The sequence below is a fragment of the Mesoplodon bidens genome (assembly GCF_964165515.1).
Source record: "Mesoplodon bidens genome assembly, chromosome: 11".
In the NCBI taxonomy this organism is placed as follows: Eukaryota; Metazoa; Chordata; class Mammalia; order Artiodactyla; family Ziphiidae; genus Mesoplodon; species Mesoplodon bidens.
In genome coordinates this window covers 83,118,035-83,130,995 of record NC_138167.1, presented here as the reverse complement: position 1 = coordinate 83,130,995, position 12,961 = coordinate 83,118,035, and the positions used below count along the sequence as shown (strand labels likewise).

Below are 12,961 nucleotides of genomic sequence, written 5' to 3'. Positions count from 1 at the left end.
ACATTTCAGTTCATAGTTTAGAAATCTGTTGCTGTTTTTCTTTATTACTCAGGGTAATAATTTTTGAAGATGAACTTGAAAAGCTTGTTTGTACTAAAGAAACACAAGAACTAGTGTCAGAAGCTTATCAAATCTTAGAACAGAAATTGAAGTTGATTCAGCCCCATGTTCAAGCGAGCAACAATTGCTGGGAAGAGGCCATTTCTCAAGTGGACAAGTTGCTACGAAGAAACACAGATAAAAAAGGTACGTATGAGAGAGTTCTTTTGCGTACCCTTATCAGATATGCTTATTCTTCTCTGGTAAAATTTTATTAGATGTACTTCTTATCTATGCGATGAAACTGACTTGACAAAATTACTTAGTTTACTAAAAAAAAGTTAAATTTATATGTACAAATTGACACTGAATATAAAGTCTTGGCTCTTATTTTTGTAAATAAAAAAGGAATATGCTTTGAAAGTTCCCTGAATCATATACCTCCTTTTTTAAAAATTTAATTAAACAAATAGATTTTAATAGTATTATTCCATTATTAGGACTTCCAGAAACTCTTTTCCAGTTAGGGTAATAATGAGTTTGGTAGTCAGGGGCCAGAAATTGAGTCTACTTTTAAGATAAAATACTTCAGTCATTTAAAAATAGTATACAAGGGCTTCCCTGGTGGTGCAATGGTTGAGAGTCCGCCTGCTTATGCAGGGGACACGGGTTCGTGCCCCAGTCCGGGAAGATCCCACATGCCGCAGAGCGGCTAGGCCCGTGAGCCATGGCCGCTGAGCCTGCGCGTCTGGAGCTTGTGCTCCGCAGCGGGAGAGGCCACAACAGTGAGAGGCCTGCGTACCGCAAAAAAAAAAAAAAGTATACAAATGCTATGTTAGCTGGTACTGCATATTTGTTATTAAGGATCTAAAATGTATTAAGTGCTGTCTGTTGGTGGGAATGTAAATTGATACAGCCACTATGGAGAACAGTATGGAGCTTCCTTAAAAAGCTAAAAATAGAACCACCATACAACCCAGCAATCCCACTACTGGGCATATACCCTGAGAAAACCATAATTCAAAAAGAGTCATGTACCACAGTGTTCATTGCAGCACTATTTACATTAGCCAGGACATGGAAACAACCTAAGTGTCCATCGACAGATGAATGGATAAAGAAGATGTGGCACATATATACAATGGAATATTCCTCAGCCATAAAAAGAAACGAAACTGAGTTATTTGTAGTGAGGTGGATGGACCTAGAGTCTGTCATACAAAGTGAAGTAAGTCAGAAAGAGAAAAACAAATACCATATGCTAACACGTATATATGGAATCTAAAAAAAAAAAAAGGTTCTGATGAACATAGGGGCAGGACAGGAATAAAGACACAGACTAGAGAATGGACTTGAGGACATGGGGAGGGGGCAGGGTAAGCTGGGACGAGGTGAGAGAGTAACATTGACATACACTACCAAATGTAAAAGAGATAGCTAGTGGGAAGCAGCTGCATAGCACAGGGAGAAGAGCTCGGTGCTTTGCGACCACCTACAGGGGTGGGATAAGGAGGGTGGGAGGGAGACGCAAGAGGGAGGGTATATGGGGTTATACGTATGCATATAGGTGATTCACTTTGTTATACAGCAGAAACTAACACACCATTATAAAGCAATTATACTCCAATAAAGATGTTAAAAAAAAGAAAATGTATTAAAATGTGCCATTATTTAATAGGAGCATCGGAGTGCCTTGTACTCCTAGGTAAAAAGGCAGTCTTGAAACTTCCGGCAAAACTGCTTTCCTTTGGATCCAGATTTTATACTTGTTTTTACTAATTTCACTAATTCCATTGTAAATGGTTGACATATTAATCTTTAAACTTATGCTACAAGTCAATACCATGTTTATCCCTTGGAACCTTATTATGAGGTTAATCAGATTTATGTATAGAAATTGTATTGCTGCCAAAGGTGAGTAATGCTTTATCATCCTGTTAGTCATTGTTTTGTTTACAGCTAGATCTGTAATACTTTGTTTAATGTCTTAAACAAACTGAGTAAGTCCTTAGATAGTAAAAGTATTAACTTCTTTCAAAGGAAATGTTAACAAGCTAATTACCGATATATTACCAATAGATTTCCTTTATATCTCAAATGTAAATGGTGAATAATTTTCTCCAAAGGATAACTTTGCCAAGAATTTTTAATATGTGCAAATATGTATACATATTAAACTTTTTGATATGACTCTAGAGCTTTTAAGTGTATTTTCCATAAATAGAAACATTTAGAAGACCACTGGGTGTTAAAAGATGCATCTCATTCACCCCTCCCTTAGCATACTCTGAGATGTTGAATCTTAGTCACTCAAACATGATGGTTAAAATTGTCTCCAAATCATTGGGCAGATGACAAGCCATTTCATGATGTCCTCTGTATATGTGGCTTTTGCTCATAGGTGATAATGACATGAAGTAAGATACAAGTATTCACAAACTTTTCTCACTAAAATGCCCATAGTAGCCTTGGCTACACAACTTGAAATAAAACTGTTCGTTTGGAGCTTCCCTGGTGGCGCAGTGGTTGAGAGTCCGCCTGCCGATGCAGGGAACATGGGTTCGTGCCCCGGTCCGGGAAGATCCCACATGCCGCGGAGCGACTGGGCCCGTGAGCCATGGCTGCTGGGCCTGCGCGTCCGGAGCCTGTGCTCCGCAACGGGAGAGGCCACAGCAGTGAGAGGCCCACGTACCACACACACACCAAAAAAAAACCCAAAACTGTTCGTTTGAATTTTTTTAAAAAGCAGGTGCTTTTAGTTAGCCATATCTTTTTTTTTTAGTTATTTCAAAATTATAGGAATATCACGAGAATAATAATTCTAAGTACCGTTCATCCAGATTCCCCAGTTGTTGACATTCTACCACATTTGCTTTATCTGTGTATCTGTCTATAAATTCTTTTGGTGGTATTATTCTGAACCATTTGAGAGTAAGATACAGACATGAAACCCCATTACCCCTAAATACTTCTGTTCACATTTTTGAAAAACAGACATTCTTTTACATACCCGTAGTATGCCATCAAAGTCAGGAACTAGCCCAAGGCTCCTTCAGCTGATGAATAGGTAAGCCATTGTATCCACCCATACGATGGAATACTACTCAAATAAAAAAGAAGTGAACTACTGATACATTAATAAGATGGAAGATGCACAATGCTAATCAGAAGAGGACAGACTCAAATCACTACATACTGTATGATTCCATGTATATGACATTCTGAAAATGATAGAATTTAATAGGAACAGGAAACGTATCAATGGTTACTAGGAGTTGGATATGGAGGGAGGAATAGGGTATAAAGAGGCAGCATAAGTAAATGTTTTGACGTCATAGAACAATTCTGTATCATGATTGTGGTGGTAGAGGTGATTACATGACTCTAATTTATCTAAACTCATAAAATTGTATATACAAAAAAGTGAATTTTATGAGTGAATAAAATAAATTAGCTTAAAATGTTTTCACCCACCAGTTTTAGCATCCATTGATAGTTCTTGCTTGAATTGGGTATTACTGTGATGGTTGCCAAATGGTAATTTTCTACTTCCATTTTCCATTTACACTTACTAGTTGACACTCTATTATAAGGTTAAGCATCCCCCCCTTTCCACTTATTTACTTATTTATATCAGTGTGGATATATGGATTTTTATTTTATTCAGTAGGTCGTAGTTTGTTACTTTTATGTTATATTGTTTGTTGCCCAGGTTGTCCAAAGTTTGACCAGAGGGAGGCCATTCAAGGTGATTCGTGTCACCATCATTCTTTGAGCACTTCTTCACTTTGTCTCATACTTTCCCTGCCTCCAGCCATAACATCAGCCTTGTCTCCAAGAAGCCCTCATTCCTTTTAATGGGAAATGACATTTAGAAACCAAGATCGAGGTGCTACTGGAATGTTACTTCTTTTACCACTTCTCAGTGTACAGAGCTGTGAAATACATCTGTGTGTATACATGTATACACTCCATCTCTATTTCTGTATCTGTCTGTCCATATATGTTGTAAGCCATGAGTTCATAACAATACCTCCAATTCAATTCTAATACCACATAGTTTATTCTGGCCTTCCCCCCTCTATATTTGTTCCTCCCTTTTGTGATTATGAGAAGCTTGGCTGTCATTAGTTTCAATATATTTACTTATTTACTCAATCTTTTGTATGTAACCAATCGCCTGCTGCTGTGGGCTAAGTCACATTTCTGCTGATTCACACCTACTGAAGGTTCTTCCCACCCCAGCCTAGCTTGCTTTGACCACACCAGCCCATGCCAGCTGAGAGTCCCCCCAACTCTGTTCCCAACCATGTATCTATCATTACTCTTGAAAGGTAAAAACCTAGAGGCTTAACCCCTGCTTCTTGAGAAAAGAGAGAGAGCTGGCCATGCGGCTAAGTAACCCCGAGATTAGATGCCAAACACCAATTTTAAATAATTAAAGTTAAGCTCATCTGGGTGATCTTTTCAATCTGTTTACTTGTGAAACTCATTTCCAATCCTAACTTCTCCTGAGAATAAAAATAGTATAAGCGAAGTACAAGATCAAAGTTCGTTTTTTGTAAGGAACAGTGGGTCTGTCTTGAGCCTGTTTCTGTGCCATGAACAAAGTTGATTGTTCAGCGAGTATTTAGAGTACCTACTGTGTGCCAGATACTATGGTAAGGTGAAAAAGGGAGGAAAAAAACAGGTTTTTCTTCTCCAAGAGTTTAACTTAAATTGTAAATCTATAGATATTACTCTTGTTCACTTTCATAGACGCTCACTCATTTCTGTGTTTCTTTTTAAGGCCAACCTGAAATGGCGTGTGAAAACCCACACTGTGCTGTGGGACCTTTGATGCCTCCTCTACACATTGCAGACAAGGATCCAATCCCTGAGGAGCAGGTAAGGGTGAAAATTGCTTTTTTTTCCCCTAAAGAGTTTCACGTACATAACTTACCTACCTTTCTCCGTAAGTGACATGGATAAGTTCACATAAGTTGTTGAATTTATATTTCTAATGAACTTCAAAATCACAATACAATGTATTGAATTTATGTCATATCATTAGTTCTTAGTGCCTTGCATTTGGATCCATTGAATCTACCCACACATTTTCCTGTTTATATCTAATTGTCCATTTTTTAAATACTCAAAAATGATGAAATGCATTAAAAATTAGTGCATTAGCAAAGGTACCTTCTGGGATGCTGGAAATGTTTTTATCTTGATCAGAGTGGTGGTTTACCAGTACCTGTGCCTATGTAAAGGTCCTGTACATTTAAGATTTGTGCATTTGGCTGCATGTATGTATGTTATATGCTTTTTTATAAAACACTTTTTTAAATGATTGTGTTGTTGACAACAGATTGCTCATTCTGAAGAAGGCTTCTTTTCCTTAGGTCATACTGTCTATTCAGTATTCTTAATTGCAAAGGGAAACCAACCCTACTTTTAGTTAAACCTACAAGAAATTTGTTTAAAAACATTACATAGCTGACAGAATATTTCAGAGGTCCAGATAATCAGGCTTGAAGCAGGCTGGGGTAAACAGCCAAAATCACTCAAAAGAACTGTTCCAGTGGCAACATCACTGCTAAGTCACTGGGTGCAGATGTTGCCACTTGCTCCATCAATGTTGAATAATGAAAACTATCTTCAGAACCTCTACCTCTGCAAACTTGATCTGCCACCATCCTTGCCAAATGGATTCCTCAAAATGCCTATTTCTTTTTCTTCTTTTTTTTTTAACATCTTTATTGGAGTATAATTGCTTTACAATGATGTGTTAGTCTCTGCTTTATAACAAAGTGAATCAGCTATACATATACATATATCCTCATATCTCCTCCCTCTTGCATCTCCCTCCCTCCCTCCCTATCCCACCCCTCTAGGTGGTCGCAAAGCACCAAGCTGATCTCCCTGTGCTATGCGGCTGCTTCCCACTAGCTATCTATTTTACATTTGGTAGTATGCCTATTTCTTTTATAACAAACTTCTGAATCAGATCTGATCCAGGTACAACCGATTAGAGGATCTCAACTCATTTTCCTTAACCATAACTGCAAGGAAAGCTGAGTAAGCAAGGATCCTACCCTCTCCCTTAGAGATAAGGAGAACCATAAGATGAGGTGTTCCCCAATCCTAGCAATAGTGTTCAAACTTCCTGGGAAGTCAGAAAGAACCACAAATGTCTACCAAAGAAGACTAACATACCTGACCACCCCCCCAAACCAGCAGCCCTGCTAATTTTGACTGGTTTTAACAAAGCTAAAGCTGTAATCTTGACTAGATCTATAGAATGGTATCAGAGTAGAAAAATAACAATCGAAGTTGTTAAACTTCTTATCCACAACCCTTTTCATATCAGGTAAGTTTTTTTAAGATTTCAATTTATCTATGTTTGCTTTGTTCGCCCAGCTGTGCTTTAATGACCTGTGCCAGGAGTCCTCATTTTTTTTAATCTTGGAGATCAATAGGTGCAAGTAAATGAATGCTACTAGAAAATTGTCCTCTTGAAGTACAGTGCTTTTTCTTTTATTCATTTTCAGGAGTTAGAAGCTTATGTAGATGATATTGATATGGACAGTGATTTCAGAAAGGATGATTTTTGTTACTTGTCTCAAGAAGACAGAGAGAGACAGGAGCGTGAGCATGAAGAATCCAAGAGGGTACTCCAAGAACTAAAATCTGTGCTGGGATTTAAAGCATCAGAGGCAGAAAGGCAGAAGTGGAAGCAACTTCTGTTTAGTGATCATGGTAAGCACTGACTTCAGAGTAAAACGTTATTTCAATGTAAGGGATTCTTTTTTCTTGAACTATAAATCTTATTTTAGGTATAGAATTCTTATGGTTTTAATTTTAGGAATCCACCAGTAAGTATAGTACTTTTTCTTCTAGACACAAAATTAATTTGATCAATAAAAGAGTGAGTATATAATCAGATTGGGAATACGAAATTAGACTTTTTCATCGGTTATTTGATTTTTTTTACTAAATTTGTTTTGAAATGGGTAGTGAGTTGTGAATAAATTGATGTGTTTTCAAATTTAGTGAATTTGAGATTCTAAACTCTGTCCTATGTTGATTTTATAATTACTTTAATAAAACACAAAATTAATAACTACGTTCACTATTAAAACAAATGAGTTAAAACCTAGGGCCTTAACTATATCATTAGGTTACTTAATTGATCTGAGCACTTTAGTAGATGGGAAGCAGAGATGCTTCTGTGCACGCTGTCTCCATACTTGGATTCGGACAAAGTTGGATGACTGGTAGTACCTAAGATTACCCTTAAACTTCTTTATGTTAACCACCCATCTTTTCTTTAGTCGAACTTCATGGGAGGCAGGGAAGGGAAAGAGGGGAAGCTTAGTACTTGACAATATCAAACTAGCTAATTCGTAATTAGGAATTAATTCCTATGGATTTCTAAGAAGGTAGAGTGGGACTTCCCTTCCATTTTAGAGTATGTGGAGCCTCAGAATCAACTGCCTTCTCTTCCTTTTCTCTTTTTCACTAGAAGTATATAGATTACCTATACTCTGGAAGGTTCCTCATCGTTCTCTTTTCTTCTCTTAGGAGCCCTACCATCCTCCCTTGTCCAGATGTACACTTCTTGATTTTTTTAAAAATTTATTTATTTTTGGCTGTGTTGGATCTTCGTTGCCACATGCGGGCTTTCTCTAGTCGCGGTGAGCAGGGCCTACTCTTCGTTGCGGTGCGCGGACTTCTCATTGCAGTGGCTTCTGTTGTTGCAGAGTACGGGCTCTAGGTGCACGGGCTTCAGTAGTTGTGGCTCGTGAGCTCTAGAGCACAGGCTCAGTAGTTGTGGAACACAGGCTTAGCTGCTCCGTGGCATGTGGGATCTTCCCAGACCAGGGCTCGAACCCGCGTCCCCTACATTGGCAGGCGGATTCTTAGCCACTGCGCCACCAGGGAAACCCCCAGTTCTTGATTTTATCCTTCTTTCTTCCTATTGGTCCCCTTTGTAGCCCAGGTCCTTATAAGATTACGGTCGTATATTGTGATAGCCTCTTAGTTGACTTGCATTTTCAATACCTTTTTCTTCTAAGCTATTCTTAGAAAATGGCTTCTAAGTTTTTAGGATAGCTTATATCTATCCTTGAAAGCTACTTAGATTTTTCTCAAACAGCACACTGATAATAGCTCTCTATCTTAAAAACCTGTGGTGGTTCCCCCTTTCTAATTGTATTGAATCTAAACTCCTTTTCCTGGTTTCAAGCCTCTCCATCATGAGTTCATCATATCCAGTTATATTCCCCACTATTTCTAACATAGATATCTTCCTCTACCTATATCTATCTAATTAGACGATGGTTGCTGTTTTTGTTAATGAAAAACATATATGGTGATCCCTTTACCAGGAATGCTGTCCTCTCCACCAGTCTCTCCTCCATGCATCCCCCTCTTACTGCTCCAGTCCTTCCACCTCTCCCACCACTACAGACCCTCACACCTGGGGGCACTCTAGTGAAATGAAAGGACATCTTGAGCAGCAAAACATGTAGTAGATGAAGAACTTCCCAGAAGCAGCAGTAAAAAAAGAGTTCCTGAACTTGCTTGTCTATATATTTATGGCCTACATAAACCAGAGATTAAGAGTATTATATTTTAGACACTGTTGTTTCCTATGCATTCAATTTGTTTTGTTTCTATAATTAAATTGGTCTTAAATAGGGGCTTTATTATCCCCCACAGTATTCATTTAGTAAATTACTCACTCAACAAGTAGATATTAAGATACTGTTTACTGCTGTATCCCTAGCACATAGATCGAGAGACAAAATCCCCATACTCCTGGAGGTTTATATTCTAACCCAGAGTTAACAATTGGTGCATTATACAGATTACCTGCCCCCATTTAATTAACAATAATCAGGAATATCAATCAACTTCTAATATATGTTGCATTCTTTAAGAATTAATTAGCAGATTTATAGACTAACAGTGTACATGAAATCTGAAAATAACATTGTATGTGAACTTATATCCTTTTTTATTGTTTAGTATTTTCTTCATGTGGCTTTAAAATTATCTTCTTGACAGTATGGGTAAAGATATAATCATGAGAGAAATGTATCTCTTTTTCAGGTATGTGTTTTCCATAGTTTACATTTGAAAAGGCAATAATGCTAATTTAGTTTGTGAAAAGAAATAAAAAGCTGAAACCTTAAAATGCTTTGCCCATGAAAAATTTCAGTACATCTTCCAGAGTTGTTTTCGTCTCTGCCTACAGGGGTAAAGTCCGAATGGAATTAGAGAGGGAAATTCTACACTGGAACCTGCTGTGGCCATTTTTTTCTGTTGTTGCTGCTTCTCTAGTGGAGTTACTGCAGCTTAGGGACCTGTTTCTTGGAAATGGACATGTTTTACAAAATTATTTTTTAAATAAACGCCAGATCTTCAAGACGTGCTTTTTTTTTTCTTCCGTCATGCTTCATAACATATTGTATTGTACTAACCCCTCATAATGGGAGGAGAGACTGCCTAGCAAGCAACCCACTGCCTACTAACATCAAGAGGGGCTAAATAAAACTTCATTTTCCTTGAAAGGACAACTTCTGCCGTATGGATATAATATTTATGTATTACGCTTTGTACAGTAGTTGATCTGGAATGCAGGTTTTATTTAATTTTATATTTTTCTGTGGCATTACAAAATGTGTACAAGTTTTGCCTTTATTTTCATCAGGGTCTTGTTAGGTGGTTGGCAAGTGAGTTGAATTGTATGTTGCATTTTTTTTCCCATGCTGTTTTAACTTGTAAATATATATGTGTTGATGATAGGATGATTACCTGGATTACTCTTAGGTGTTTTATCTGACATACTACTAGTGAAAACCATGCTGCTTATTCTTTAGTACAGTGGTTCTCAAACTTTAGTGTGCATCAGAATCCAGTGGAGGGCTTGTAAAACATAGCCAGTCCTCACTCAGTTTCCAGTTCAGTAGGTGTGGGATGGAGCCGAAGAATTTGAATTTCTACCAAATTCCTAGGTGATGCTGACTGATGCTATTGGTTCAAGGGCCACACCTTGAGAGCCACTGCTTTAATATTTTGAATAAGAGATATGTGAGGTGTTGTAAAATATTCATCAAAACCCCATCTCATTTCATATCTTAGGCATTTTATCTCTTATAAAGTTCTCTGGTTTTATAAATTTACATTGATTTACTGGCAAGTTTTATTTAGCTTTTATTTATTTATTGTTCTTTATAAGAAAAAACTACTGGGAGTTTAAATTAAAGTTTAAATCATTGCTGGGTTTTTAGTTATTTTCTTTCTTTCTTCCTTTCTTTCTTTTCTTTCTTTCTTTCTTTGTTTTTTCCTTTGAAGCTGTGTTGAAATCCTTGTGTCCTGTAGACCCAGTGGAACCCATAAGTAATTCAGAACCATCAGTGGATTCAGATATGGGGAAAGTTTGTAAAAATGATACTGAAGAGGAAAATAATAAACCCTCTACAACCGACAATGAACTAAGTAATAGGACTGAGTATTTATGTGAATACCCTCTAGATGGTAAAAATAAAGACGATTCTGCAAATGAAGTCTTCCTCCAAGGAGCTGAAGAAAGAGTGTATTACCAATGTGAGAGCGAAGATGAGTCCCAGCAGGCTGATGCAGGTGGCCTGGCCCCTGCCCACCCAATCCACGGCGCCTCATTGCCGCCCTCCATCAAGCAGAGGCTGGCACAGCTACAGCTGCCACCGGATTTTACCTTCACTGCTGGCCTTGCTGCAGAAGTGGCTGCTAGATCTCTCTCCTTTACTACCATGCAGGAACAGACTTTTGGTGATGAGGAAGAAGAACAAATAATGCAAGAAAATGAAAATGAGGTAGAAGAAAAGTAAGAACCAAGATTTCCGTTAAGGATTTTAAATTGTTCTTTTTTGTGAAAGTGTTTTAACTTCAAGACTAGATATTCCACTGGAAAGGGAAAATGAGTGTAAGTTTACTATATTTAAAGCTAAGATGTGAATTTACAGGAAGAACCCTGTAAATGGCAGATCTTTTAGGAAAATAAGAGAAAGGTAAGGCCTCTTTTGAATAAACTGCTATTTTATTTTCAGCACAACTGATTGATCTTGGAAATTCTTTAAGTATCTTTAATAATAAATGAGTTTATCATTTCTTGCCAGAATTTACTACCATAAAATGACTGGGGTAATTCTGCTGCAAGAACATTAACGTTTAGTATGGCTCCTTTTTACTGTATATTCTTGCAGTGAATGACTGCAGCTATCATGTCAGTAACAAGTTGTTTGTATTTTATTTTTGTTTATACCAGTCTTAAAACAAAGATACACATTCTGAATAAAAAAAAATTGAATTCATGCAATTGATGTGTACTGGGGTTTGGAACGAAAATGTAGTTTCAGAATTACTTGGCTTATAACATGTGTCTTATGTTTCCTTGTTCGTATGTGTATTCAGTGGTTAATTTTAAGATTTCTAAATGATCTTTTAAAAAAACACATTGTACCTTTTTAAGAATTACCTTTTCAGTTTTGTGTGTTTATCTTTTTCTGTTCTTGTTGCAACGAAAAGAGATGATATCAAAGTGGGATCCCTATAGTCTGAGGCCTCATCCTCAACTTTGCAAAAAAATTCCTTTTATCAGTTTGCCTAGAGATAATGGGTGCCATTAACACAAGCAGGTTACCATGCTGCTGATTTCTAGCCTGAAGCTGTACCCTCTCCACCTTAATAAGATTCTGGAAACATCCTGTCGGCTTCCTGGAAAGCATCCTTGTCTCCTTAATACTTCATTTACAAACTACCTCTTAAAAAGGGGTTGCTTTCCAAATCATCCAATCTCATCTATTTTGTGTTGTGATGACATTTTCAAAGAGTGATACTTCCAGGAGTATATTGTTTCTTAATACCTATAGCTCCTATGCAGTGATATAGTTTATAGACATTATTTGAGGAAAATGTAGGAAAAACTCAATTTATGCTGCTGTCCTAGAAAGGAAGTTGTGAATCTAGTATGCCTTTGGAGTTAAAATATGCTTTTGAATTCCTGTAACTTAGCACTTGAAGTGAGTAAATTTTCATATACCAAAGGGGATTTTTTTTCAATAATCTAAGGAAATTTATTTTTGATCCTGAGGAAAAACTTGGTTATGTTTTATATGAATAGTAGCGATCCTTTGTACTATAAGTGATTCTGCCTGTTGCTAAGTATTCTAGGACTTAACCCATAATTAAGCTCTTAGGAGCAATATCTTAGGGTGGGCCTAGTTTACCACTTAGATAGTTAGCTAAATTTCAAGAAAAAAATCTTGTGTTGTAAATGACTATTATATTCTTACATAACAATGCTTAAAGTTTATTTTCATTTTAAATTCCTTAGTTTGCCAGACTCCTTTTTTCCTTGAATTTAGAAGAATTATGGAAAAACTTGGTAATCTTTCTCTTAATCTGTAACCTTATATAATAAGAATTAGAGTTTAATAATTTTTAATTCTTTTATCATATATGATTTTTATTATACCAGCTTGGGGGAAATATCTTCATAGTATTATATCAGTTTTATTTAATGCTTTCTAAGGTGATACTTTTTAATATTGAAAGACTAATTTTAATCAGGAATTCCTAACCTTCCAGTCTGATCTGTTTTACTCACTAGTTGTTACTTAGTTCCATGAAAATTCTACTTACTGAAACCATGAAATAAGGATCTAGGAATTTTAATTGAATGTTCTTTTTATGTAGTTTTCAAAATTTGTCATCTTTTAGAATATTTCCAAGATAAAATATTATCTTCCCTGTGAAAATTCCTAATTTTCTCTTATAATAGTCTAAAAGTCGGTGTTTTTCTGTTTTTTTTTCCACGGGGCCACCTGCATTAGAATAAATCATAGGTCTTATTTTTTTAATACAGATCTGGGGCCATACTCCCAATTATTCT

The 12,961-nt window shown here is 36.7% G+C and overlaps 1 protein-coding gene across 5 annotated transcripts in view; it reads left to right on the top strand.

Moving 5' to 3' along the window:
• VEZT (vezatin, adherens junctions transmembrane protein) overlaps positions 1–12,405 on the top strand; it is a 76,190-nt gene extending 63,785 nt beyond the window's left edge. For 4 of the 5 annotated variants that reach the window (XM_081248707.1, XM_081248706.1, XM_081248710.1 and 1 more), the window contains 4 exons: positions 53–246; positions 4,829–4,926; positions 6,573–6,780; positions 10,384–12,405. In XM_081248707.1, the coding sequence (XP_081104833.1) occupies positions 53–246; positions 4,829–4,926; positions 6,573–6,780; positions 10,384–10,898 (1,015 nt within the window). In that variant the 3' untranslated portion in view covers positions 10,899–12,405. Of the gene's footprint in view, positions 1–52; positions 247–4,828; positions 4,927–6,572; positions 6,781–9,283; positions 9,455–10,383 lie in introns of those variants that run through there. The other variant, XM_081248709.1, reaches the window with a different exon arrangement.
• The last annotated feature ends 556 nt before the right edge of the window (positions 12,406–12,961 follow it).